Source organism: Gigantopelta aegis, chromosome 9 (assembly GCF_016097555.1).
Source record: "Gigantopelta aegis isolate Gae_Host chromosome 9, Gae_host_genome, whole genome shotgun sequence".
In the NCBI taxonomy this organism is placed as follows: Eukaryota; Metazoa; Mollusca; class Gastropoda; order Neomphalida; family Peltospiridae; genus Gigantopelta; species Gigantopelta aegis.
Genome location: NC_054707.1, coordinates 51,150,846 through 51,164,561, shown reverse-complemented (window position 1 = coordinate 51,164,561; position 13,716 = coordinate 51,150,846). Strand labels below are relative to the sequence as shown.

Here is a 13,716-nt window from a genome sequence, read left to right as displayed (position 1 = left end):
TCCTAGACTGACCGCGCATTTAAAAACCCCCACCTTTTTAGCTCTAAGTAATGAATAAAAATAACATATAGTCTTGAAAAATGTTACGTAAATCGAACACAGTACCTTCTTCCTCTACCCCTAGAGCGTTACGTAATTAGTAACACCCTCTTACATGTAACGCGTATGCCAACAGCTGGTCACTGTCAAAGGCGTTGTACCATACCTCTATGGATATAAATATGTTTTGGAGATATGATACGACCCCTCAATCAAGACAGTTAAATTTATTCAAAAAATGCGAAATCTCACGTGATCTCTTGTTGGGGAATTCTATACTTGTGATAAGCAAATGAAAACCGAGATCGGTACGAGCCCGTCAAAAGTGTCCCACTTTCAAAATACTGGCTTTGTTTTTGACCTGAATAAGCCAGCGTAGTGAAACCAATGCGGAGTGCGGCGTCATATATGCACCAGACGTAATTGGATTTTCTGTTCTGAATGCCAGGGAATATTCTAGGGAATGTAGTTTTAAAACCCGGTCACTTTTGAGAATATACATGTACGGCAAAAACAATTATTTAAAATTAAATGTGTCCGTTGGATAACCTACCATGATTTACCGTATAACTGCTTGAACCAACATAATATATAATTCAGGATCGGCGCAGACATTGTTTTGTGGGTTATATTGAAAAATGTCCTCAGAGGTGAATTCAAAAGAAGAGTCTGACAACCTCGAGCCGTACGCCTATCACCTTTTTTTTTTATACATTGTGCCGCCACGGATATTGCATGTATATCTCTCATTTGTATTACATGTAGCATATATACGTTTTAATCTAACAACTATTTAAAAGCTAATTAGGCCTATATTTAAATTTCACAAATGTAGTTTTCTTTGTGATCGATCTTTAAATAATTCAGAGGCCCATCATTTATGTATAATATATGATTATTTTCGTTTAATTTTATACATATCATATGCAATTTTTATATACTGGTCATACGGCTCCAGGTTGATCCTCTAAAGATACGAACCCAGGTGGCCCTACCCCAAGACAGGCGCGTGTGCAGCAAATAGTGCGGGGGCGGTATGTCGGGCCTATTGTGGCTAGCGAAGTTTTTAGGATGATCGATTTATGTCCCGGAAAATATATTAAAAAAATAAAAATCGCTTGAAACGTGGGGTATTCAATCCCTGATCCACCCACCCAACGCACGCGCACCTGCTATGGTACCACCACCTCCGATACGAAGCCCAAGCTTATCTTTAGTGACGGAAAAGGACGAGGTATCCCGATTAAAAACGCCTAACGTAATAAGCTAAAACGCAGTCACCTCCCTTGGTCCCTACAGATAGCTTTGAAAATAAACAACGATTTCCAACTTATGACCTCATTCAATACAGCATGGCGGCGACAGAGAGGAGCTTGTCCCTCTGTTGTCATTATTTTATCGTTCTGTTTGCAGTTTCTCAGGGATTTAACTTTGATGCTAGATTTTCTGTGATAAAGAAAGGACCTAAAGACAGTTATTTTGGATTTTCAGTCGCTGAACACCAAATTGTAGACGAAGTCTCGAGGGAATTATTGCCAAAAGGCAATGTGTAAGTTGTATGAAATAATGAATGATCTTGTTTGGTTTTCGTGGTCTTAATGAGATGTCATTCTGGAGGTGTGAGTAGTTTGGGTTTATCTCACCATCCTATGAATCAGTTCTAATCTCTTGATTACTATTTGTTCATTTTTAACACTAGCAGAGTAGTTAAGATTTTAATTGTTAAGTTTATTACAAAATGTTGTAGAAATTAAATTTAAGGTAGGCCGACCGGTAATCATAATGCATTTGAAGTTTGATAATAACTTAATTTTTATTATTAAATATTATAATGATAAAAATACCATCAATGCATCAAACTCAGAAACATATCCGCCCGGTCCCCCCAACCCCAACCCCAACCCCAACCCCAACCCCAACCCCTAACCCTAACCCTAACTAAAAATAATAATGGAGGGGACCGGGCGGATATTATACCTCAAACTCCATTAGGGTAACAAAATAACAGGCCTTGGAATTTAAAGGCAGCAATTAGTTTTTGTGGTCATAATCATGATATGACATTCTGGAGCTATGTCTATGAGTAGGTTTGGGTTTGTCTCACCATCCCATGAATCACTTCTCAATTACTATTTCATGTGTTAAACTAGCAAGTTAGTTAAGATTTTCATAGTTAAGTTTATATCCATCGTAGAAATGAAATTTAAGATAATCATAATGCACTTGATAATAAGTTTATTAAATTATAATTATATTACCACCAGTACCTCAAACTCTGTTAGGGTATCGAAATAACAGACTTCAACATTAATAGCAGCAGTGAATTTTCGATGTCTGGATATATATATATGCCATTCTAGAGTTAATGTATGAGTAGGCTTGGGCTTGTCTCATCAACCCATGAATTCTTGATTGTAACTGTTTCATATATATATATGTAACACAACTAGCAGGTTAGTTAACGTAAGATTTTCATAGTTATGTTTATAATATATACATGGTAGAAATGGATTTTGAAATAATCATAATACATTTGATAATAAGTTTATTATTATTATAAAATTTTATTATAATAATACCATCAATGCCTCAAACTGCATTAGGGTAACAAAATAACAGGCCTCGAAGTTAACGGTAGCATCGATGGCAATTACCATATAGCTGTGATCAATGTAGGAATTGCCACAGGCAAGCCTCTAAACAGTTTTGCAAGAATGATATTTCAGTCGCATGTTACTCGTGCAAATCTAATTTTATGTAACATATTTTTCGTTCGCATATTAAATTTAGGACATCATTTATATGGATGTACAGAGTTATGCCCCAAAAAAGGGAATGACATATCTGATTTTTATTTGTTTTGCAATCTGACATAAATGGGCTATGGAAATTTTCAATTCTTAGAGGTCTGGGGCTTTACCAATTGGTATTGACATTTGCCACTGGATACAAATGATTCATTGCCATCTGTTGAAGGGATCATTTAGGGGTTTTAATTTTGTTTATTTTTGTGGCAACGGTTACTTACTGGTTTAAGATTGCTTTAAATAGTGAGGCTCAAAATTGTTGTCAATGAGCATTTTTGTATTTTTACCAAATTGCTTACTATATAAACTATATGTATCAAGTCTATCTATGACAGGACACAAACAAATGTGAAAATGCTTTAATTAATTACAGTACACCGTTGCTTGATTTATTGTATAAGTTACAATCTAAAGTATCAGAAGTGTTTTAGAATAATATATGCACACTTACATTTTCGGAAGCAGCCTCAGAAAGTTGTGAATTAAAAAAAACCCACCCCAGAACTTTCCCCATTGTTTTAACTTGATGAACATGTGGTTGTTAGGGGTTCACACCTGGTGTTAAATTAATGTTACTTTATATGTACTAAAGCATGGACTAGGTTTCCATAGAATGAATACATTCATTATAACACATGGAAACTGGTCAGTTAGGGGCCTACATTTCGTAATTATGGTATATATATCATCTATAGTTGAGGTTTGGCGTATATATATATATATACATTTGTGTACTTAGAAATAGAACATTCCAATATTTGCTATATTGACAAATTTGACATAAATTGTCAATATGGGCATGGCTTCTATAAAAATATGAGACAGTCAACTGTTTTAATTTCCATTAATTATTGTTCAATATGGTCAGTAGTATGTGTATACATGCCAAATTTCAAGAACATTCAATGTCTACTCATAGTCGGTGGGAATTATCCTAACAGGGTACTAACTGTGTATCAAACAATCAAATAGATACTAGTATTGGACTTAATACATGCTGTTAAAAATACTGATTAAATAAACGGTTAGGTTTTGAAGCTGAGATTGACCTATGCATTTTTGTTAGTATCGTATTTCTGTACACACCAATATTTTGTTGTATTTTCTTAGACATTTTTTGTTGACTCTGTGCATTGGCTGACCCCTCTACTTATGATGGTATTTAGAGGCTTGAAAAGTCGGCTAATACACAGCGATATATGGTATAGTGGACGTGTACTGAGCTGTGTAATACAGTGTGCCTGTACCCTGTCATTGTGGTACAGTATACAGGTCTGTACTGAGCCATGTAGTACAGTGTGCCTGTACTTTGTCGTGATGTACAGTATACAGGTCTGTACTGAGCTGTGTAGTACAGCGTACCTGTAAGGAGTTGTGTCGTACAGTATACATGTCTCTGCTGAGCCGTGTAGTACAGTGTACCTGTACTGGGCCGTGTAGTACAGTGTACAGGTCTGTATTGAGCCATGTAGTACAATGTACAGGTCTGTAATGACCTGTACTGAGATGTATAGTACATATTGTATCTGCATGGCTGTATATACAGGTGTGTCCACCTCAAGTTGTTGTTACATTGAGATATGAACTTAAGCCATTTGGGGTCAGAGATCAAATTCTTCTACAGGTGTTTGTATTGTGAGACTTAACAAGTGGGATAAAGTTACTCATAGATCTCGGAAACCAGTTTGGGAGAATATTTTACATTGTATATCCTAGAATGGTAAATTATGTTCTTTTGATGGAAAAAATGATGTAAATTTCTTTAAAAGATAATCTAGATAGCTGTAAGTATTATAGGCATACATGTACCGTTGTATGTACATGCAGGTCTGTATATTTAGTCCAGAGTACAATGCAGAGGCAGATTCAATAGGGGAGGGTAGCATGGGACCTCCCTAAATATATTCAGGTGCCTTTCTTTTTCTTGATTAAAAAAGAAATTGAGTTCAATGGGTTTCCCTTTTCATGAGATGGTTCATGTGCCCTTTTTCCATACCCCCCCCCCCCCTCCCCCCAATATATTTTCTGAATCTGTTCTGCAGTGTGCATGTATGTAATGGTTATCTACCATGTACCTGTACAGTTTTTCTAAAGTTTTCAACCTTTATTTATTATTACTGGAAATAGTGTTAGAGTTTTTCTTCTTATACATACATGTATGTACATTGTATGTACCTGTATTTAATACGTAAATGGGATTTTTAATAACTAAGTACATGTATGTATTTTTTGTCATTTTAATTTCTAGGTTGTATGTACATGTATACATTTTGTACATGAAGTTAATTTTCTTTAGCATATATTTTTTACTGGTTACAGTCCTTGGCTTTTGAAAAACAAAGGCGAGTGAAAAATCGCACACCTCAAAACGCTTAGGCGAGTGAAATATCGCACGCATCAAAATGCTAAGGCGAGTGAAAACCAAGCATTATTAATTTATGAAGTATTTGGTACATGTAAATACAGAGACATATGTTGCAAAGATGAACCAATAAACCAATAATGTGTTCATCTAATTTTATGTTACTTGGTTCATTAGTGTAGTCGACTTCTTTTCCCTTTCAGGAATGGACTTTATAATTTATTGAAAAGTTTCAGGAGTAGTACTATAGAAATATAATTATGACATGTATACACTGATGCAGACAATTTGATTTTTTAATTACAATATGTACTGTTCAGATAATTTGATGACACAATTATATACATGTATATACCTTTTCAGTGTTTGATGGTTTGATCAACATATATATATATAGGAATCAACTTGTCTTGAATTTCATGTACAATGAACATGATTAGGATAGTTTGGATGGGAAAAACCCACTGGTTCCGAGGAGGTGGTTCATGAACTACGACCCAAGTATCCCAGGTGTTCACTACAGACTCATATTATGAAATTATTTTTTTTAAATAACTTGGGGAACATAGACCTATAATTACTTCAATTGATAGTGTTGGTTGGGACATTGACATTCATGTGGCATTTTTAATTCAACAATTATGCAACCAGTCTCCCTCCCTCAACATTTTGTAACACGTCATTTGACCTACTACTATAAGAAACTCTGACAAAATCTGTCATTACAAAGGATTTTATTCCAAACATGGGATACCATAATAAAGATAATAAAAAAAAAACCCATAATTTTAGACACCATCATCAATGCTTAATAACTTGTCAAGTAGACCAGCGTGTGCGTGCAGAATTCCAAGAGTAAAAATAATCTTACCCCGATAGCTCTGATTGGTCAGTATATGCCACAGAGTATTGCGAATCAAATCATGTTCCAGTCACATGATCTGTAACGTTCTAACAAACGAAACAAAAACTAAATAGTCAGCAATGATCATTGATTACTGTTACTATGGTGTGTACATATATAAATAACATATGCACATTCATTAACCTCTGTCTGAAATAAAAATATTTAAATGAAGTTTTATTTGATTTTTTTTTTTAAGATCAAAAAAAATAATAGACGTAAAAAATATTTAGGCTTATTCCTACTTACCTATTATAATTTATTTTCCTTCTTTTTATTATTCTGTCTAAATTTTATTTCTTTTCTTTTTTAAAAGAAAGTATAAAATTACACGATTGCCATTTTTGGGACCACACGTAAGCTTTGTAGGCTAACAGTTATGAACTAATCGAGAAAATTTTACCGACTTTGCTGATTTCCGTAACGAGTTCATTTGTGTAGGCTACAGAAGCCACTATTTAATTCAATCCCAATTATCTTTTTGTCACAACTATATGAACAGTATAAATGAGTTTGCCTTATCAGACGTTGTGATCTATTACCTTATAATGTGGAGTTTTTAATTAATAATAAATTAAATAGGCAAAGAAGTTTTGGTCGGATTGGTACATATTCGAAGATGTCTATTAAACCTGTGTTTTCCGATTTGTATAGCAAAGATAAAGTACCAGACATATATTAAAATCTTGCATGGACGTTACCGTTCTCATAACATTTTTTTTCTGGTATTATTAAACAAATCTTTCTATCAGCTACATGTACATACAGTAAATAGTGGCAGTCAATATACAAAATTATTTTACGTGAGCTGTTTATAAAGGGTAATATGTTATTTTTCACACTCGCCAGATTGAAATTGTGTGCGCTGTACGAGTGCGATCGTACCCGCGCACCTTACAGGCCTCCCAGACCTATATTTCCTATATTTTTTATAGGATCCTATAAAACTCCTATATTGAGATTCATTTCCTATATTTGACTCCATTGCTTGTCCAAAATGCCGATGAATAAAATATGTTACTGAGTTACATTCACAGTGAAAGGCAGCCAGCCTGTCAGTGTCAGAAATTCAGAAGATGGTTTGGATGTGGGAGATCTGTATCAAGTGCCAATCCAGATCCTGCTCACCTGATGAGGTGAGGAGGATGTATTACTGATACAAGATGCACCAACTTTCAAAGTATCCTGGATATCGGCATGAACTGCTGGCAAGCTTTGGTATATATATATTTGTTGAGGTAGTAGTAGATGGTACATGTATCTTGTGTACATACACAAGGTAAGAACATACCAATACTAATGTAAATGTCTTTAGAATCTATGTAAAATGTCTATAATCATGATCATTGGTCCAACTTTTCCTATAAAGCTCCTATATTTTGGTATGAAAATTCTTATATTTCCTATATTTTAATATGTACAAGTGGCTGGGAGGCCTGACCCTAAAAGGCAAGGTCTGTGGTTAAAACTTTAAAGATAGCAAAAAAGACATTAAAAAAATTCTAAAAGAAAAGAAAAGAAAGCATATAGACTTTTAATATATATACAGTACTTAGGAGAATATAATATTATATACATGCACATGTCACTGTAGTCAACAGTACTAACATTATTAACCACTCCCTCCAAATAGTGTCACAGTGCTCTTTGTTGTTTAATTGTTTTATTTGCAGACAGGTTACGTATTAACTTGTTTCATGAATGAGTACATGTAACTGGGCACCTGGCATTTCACATTCAGCCATCACTGAATACAGTTGAGTGTGTGCTGGCTGGATGTCAGTATGGAATGTCTGCTGTGTGTTACGGGCTGAGATCATTGATAACCAACTCCATCATGTGAAATGTTCAAAAGCATTTTCCTGAGCACTACAATGTTACTGTAGACTCTTATTTTGATTTGTAGATGCAACTACATGTATCTGCCTTGTTAATGTAAATATGATGGGGGGGTTGTAGCTCAGTGGTAAAGTGCTCACCTGATGCACGGTCGGGTTAGGACCGATCCCCGTCGGTGGGCCCATTAGGTTATTTTTTGTTCCAGGCATTGCTCCACAACAAGTAACACTTAATTAAAATGTGTTGAGTGCATCATTGCATACAACATTCCTTCCTTCCTTGTTAATATGGATTTCCAGTCCAAACCAATGTTTGCCCCATGATTGGTACATCAAAGGCTGTTGTATGTACTGTCCTGTCTGGGAAAGTACAGGTAAGATCCCTTGCTGCTTTGTTAGTATGAATAGCCTGTGTGTGTGTGTGTGTGTATATATATATATATATATATATATATATATATATATATATACACTGTATATATATATATACTCTTTAAAAAAAGTAGGGGAACCTAAAATATTAATAAACATGTATCAACTATTAGACCACAGACATCCTAGTAAAGAACGTTCAGGTCTGTTTATCAATGCACCGGAACACATTCCATAGTTTGCATATTCTCGATTTTGACAGTTTCCAGGAAGGTCCATTAATAACTGTGGAACATTATTTCTGTCAGTCTTTTTCATTCTGTTGATCATACAGTTGTCATTGTTTTGTTTTTAGTTATTTTTATTGTTTGAATTTGCGATTTACAGATGAAAAAACGTCAGCTTTCAAATTTCACTTCTGACCCCAATCGTCCTTCAAGATCTTTGGTGGTCATAAAACCTACTGTAATACTGAACTACTGGTTGTAATATTTGCCCAATTAATTCACTATTATCATATAACCATTCCCTACAGCTAATTAATATACGTTACAATTTTGGCAATACGGTACTTTTTTTGAAGAGTATATATTTATAACAGGTTTGCTCTCTTTCTCTCTTTTAACCAAATTTTAAAATAACCATACACATTGTAAGTTAGATGCCAAATTTAATATTTTGCTGTAAATTAAAATGAATCAGTTGAGGTGTCGTTAAACAAAAATATTCCTTCTGTTTTTTGGTTAATATGAAAACTGTTGCTTTTCACAGCCAGGAAATAAATCCATTATGACACTCCAGCATATGGTTAAATACCAGCTATATAGTTTTTCAAATACATATCTACCTGCAATATATTTTTATCTGAAGCTAGAGGGGGAAAAAAACTTTTGCCAGCATACATGTTTACATTTTAAATGTTTTATTAGCAACAAAACATGGGTTATGAGAGCTTTCCCACAGGTTAAGCATGTATGCACGCCATGACATACATGTGTATATACTCAGATTCTGCTGTTCTACTCCACTCCTCCATATATGCCTCCTTGTATATTAATCATTACTCCATCACTCATGTGTGTGCATACAATCACTGATTCTTCACTTTCAAAAGCATTACAATTACTGTGTAAGTGTGACATTTAGAATTTACACACAATTATGTTCATTAATAACATCTGTTTAAAAGCAAACTATAACATAAATAACTTAGATTGACTCTTTATTCGATGATTTGTAGGCCTACATATTGCTGCACCTTAAAATGTCCTCATTTGTTAAATATAAATATCTCTGTATTCGTGTGCATTGATATTTATGAGGGAAGAGTTAAACCATGTGGCCAGATTTCCTTTCCCATCCTAGATTCCTTTTTTGTCCATTTATGTGTTCTTCAAAAAGTGTGATGGATACACTGGCCATGTTTCCAAATTTGTATCGAAATGCACCTAAAAGACCACATTAAAATTGTCCAGGCTGGGCTATAAGGAAGGAACACGTTGTTTTGAGAGCTGGAGCTACCGGTACTTGGAATGAAAAGGTCAAGATGTTTCTTGGTATGTTTGCAATTTGTCTCCTCTGTGTTTCTGTCATTAGACATGGAACCAGATGTCAAACTCTATCTAAGACTCTTGCACACAGGTGCCTTTTAACTCCACTGAGAGTTGATAGTCCTGCAAACAGGGCCACCTAAATGGGGGTGGAGGGTGAGGGTACTGGTACCGGCAGGGTAACATTAGTTGACATAGCCAGACTTATTCATTATTGTGTGGAGATCAAGATGGGGACTGGGTGATTCGTATTTTTCAAATTGTACAATGTACTGGTACATGTAACATATACACCTGTAACATAATGCAAAACAATTATTTTTGTCATGTTGTAAAATTACAATGTAATTTGTTAATAAAAATTGTTCATGTCGTACATTATACAATTTATAGTATGACCCATAAATCTATGATTGTTGGAAAAAGATGCTGTTGTTGCATTTTATTTGTGTATACATGTGTTAATAATTAAACTTGAAGTGCATGCAGATTAACAGATAACTGAAAGTACATTATTTTTGAAGCTTCATTATATTGACATACATTGAACAGTATATGTAACATGTTCGTAAATATCCAACATGTGACCGCATTTCTTCAAAGTGAAAGTTCTTTATGAGGCAACTGGCACAGTGACATTCACTCATGCATACCCGGGGAGAATTACATGGTAGCTAGGACTTTGAGGTGCAGCAAGTTGTAAGTAATATTGAACGACACCCCAGCATAAACAAACAACAAAAGTCTGCTTTTGGGTGTTAGAATATATGAAGTATATAATCACTGTCACATTCATGTATTAATTAATAATGGCTAAAAACGGGAGGTCAAATATTGCTATTGAATTGCTAAATGTTCAAGGCTGGATCCAAAGGGGGACTAGGCATACCTGTCGCCCCTAACAAAATTAAGTACTCCATTTTCAATTATTATTATTTTTTTTTTTTTTTTTACCATTTTCATTAAAGTGCCTTTTCAGGGAGTTGGTTCATGTGTCCTTTTGTCCTTGAACCTGTTCCTAAATATTTTGTGGGTCTGCCCTTGATGTTGATACCCAATAGCCGATAATTAATAAACCAATGCTCTAGTGGTGTTGTTAAACAAATTTGCACATGGGTTACCAGACGCTTATTTTTCATGCCTGCTGTATCCTATAGATTTGTCATTGTGCCCCTCCAACTGTGTGACCTACAAACACCTGATTTGGTGTGAGGCAACCCATACACGAAGCTGTATAGTATTGTAGAGAGCAGGGATAGTCACTACACATGTGAAAACATTCCCCAAATATTTGGCTCATCTGTCTACTTGAAGAGGCGTGTATATCCAAATAACTCGTTCAGATTTTTCTGTTCTTGAATTAAGTGATTGGACAACATGTCAGGGCAATTGTTCACATGATTTAATGTGCATACATGTACAAATTTATGTACCTGTATTTACAGGCACGTGTAACATGCAAATTTGTTCTGTGCTCGTACTGTAATTAGCTACATGTAGTACTATGCTAATAATTTATGTAATCATTTTCATGCAGGCCTTACCAGAACAAATTCTGGTTTAGCCTATTTTTATAAATGTAACTAGTATTTCCATGGACAGTTTAATTACAGGGTAATTAATTTAAGGAAATTTTATTAGCCAAAGACTAAATGTAGCTACTTTGGCAATGATTCAGGACGAACCTAATATAACCGATGAGACAGTACTGTTCTACTGATGTGTAATGTAACCAGTCAGTACTGTTTTACTGATGTGTAATATGACCAGTCAGTACTGTTCTACTGATGTGTAATGTGACCAGTCAGTTCTGTTCTACTGATGTGTAATGTGACCAGTCAGTACTGTTCTACTGATTTGTAATGTGACCAGTCAGTACTGTTCTGCTGATGTGTAATATAACTAGCTAAATTTAACCAGTCAGTACTGCATGTTCTACTGATGTGTAATGTAACCAGTCAGTATTGTTCTACTGATGTGTAATGTAACCAGTCATTACTGTTCTAATGTGTAATATGTAACCTGTCAGTCAAGTATATAAAATTTAAAGGCTTATACATGTATCTGATGTGCTAATGATTCCTGAATTAGCTTTTGTGGCTTATTTATTATTAAATATATATTATAGCTGAATTCATCTTGAATTCATAAAGCAGTTTGGCAAACCATGGCTAAATTAAGCCTTGTACTTTTTGTATTTTTGTAAATTGGGAACATTTTATTTATTTTAAAATACTTGTTACTCACAAGTCTCCATCATAAACAGCTTACAGAATCAAGTTACCATCTAAGTTATATTTAACTTAATAAAAATATGCAGAGAATGCATGTGTATGTATTTCTAGAGTGACAGCTGTTAATAATGTTAACTTTAACATTGATTTTTCTGTTGTGAAATTCAGACCGGTATGTACATGTAGCATTTGTGGTTTTCTTCTGAGCGATTTTACTACATACCCAGTAGTTAACTTCCTTATTTACTGACATTCAGTAGATTCTGTTACTAAACTGAAATCCATAGAACAGTTGCCATGCATTGGAAACAGACATATTGTTGTTGATAAATCATGAAAAAAAAAAATATTTTAAACAAACACATACTTGTTTGGTATACATGTAGGCATGTATTATTTAGGGCATGCCAAGCAGAAAGATGGAGTGGCAGTTCAAAAATAATTTGATCACATCGTCAGGCCGCTACATTAGCGACCATTTTTTTCATTTGGCGACTGAAATATTTCATACTATCAATATAAAAAATATCAGTAGGCGCCATCTGGCTGCTGGCTGGAAAGGTTAACGTAGAGAGCTGAGGGTCTTCTCTAGGTATATAAAAAGTGTATTTTTGAACAGAAAAGGGTGTTTTGTCTTATTTTTTCTGGTGGTGCAGCTGCCATACACCCCCCAGACACCCACCTCCCACCCCCACAAGTGGCTACGGCCCTGTTACCACACATATTTTATAACTGAATATAATGCAAACACTATACGAGCACTGTAACATTGAAGCTTGATATATATATATATATATATATATATATATATATATATATATATATATATATATATATATATATATATATATATATATATATATACATATACATGTATATATATTTAATATGTGTATCTTTTTGGAACTTTATTCATGTTACATAAATTTAGACACATACATTGTACATGTACCTTGGTGTCTGGTTAGACTGGTTTTATTTTACACTAATCATACTTGATGGGGAGGAGGTGAACCTCACCTAATATTGTTTTAATTTTACATAAATATGAAGATATTGGTAATATCTCCTGTTCTTACAGTTCTGACATTGTTTCTTTGATCTACACGCTGTAGTGCAGTGAGTGGCCACTTTGAGATTGAGTATCTGAAGGTGATATTCTGAATTGGCAAAGAGCAGTGACATTAGATCTAAAATAAACCATTAGCTGGTTTCCATCTCACATTTACTCTTGTTTCCTTTAAGCAAATTAATGTCACGAACTGTGCTTTCTATTTAAGAAAGATAAGTCAGTCAGACTTGCGCTATATATATATAATGTCTTATTGTTCTCATTGTAAAGATTTTAATAGAGATATAACTGTTAGTATTTGTGGTTTAGGATGGAGATGGAAATGTGGGGATATTAATAACTAGGAATGTCATAAAAGTTTACTTTTAAATGTGGTCAGATTCCTCAGTTTTATTTAACCTGAACAAAAATTTAAATATTGTACATTAAAGGTTGGTTTATTTTATTAAAAATGTGGGGGGGGGGGGGGAGTGTTTGTTATGGGTTTTTTTTCTTTTGCAGAGATGGAGTTAAAATTAAAATAATTAAGATTTCAATC

General features: G+C 34.3%; 1 protein-coding gene across 1 annotated transcript in view; it reads left to right on the top strand.

Moving 5' to 3' along the window:
* The first annotated feature begins 1,391 nt into the window (after window positions 1-1,391).
* The window catches only part of LOC121381625 (integrin alpha-PS1-like), a 63,132-nt gene continuing 50,807 nt past the window's right edge, over window positions 1,392-13,716 (top strand). The window contains exon 1 of the mRNA XM_041510961.1: window positions 1,392-1,588. Coding sequence (XP_041366895.1) covers window positions 1,392-1,588 — 197 coding nt within the window. The remainder of the gene's footprint in view (window positions 1,589-13,716) is intronic.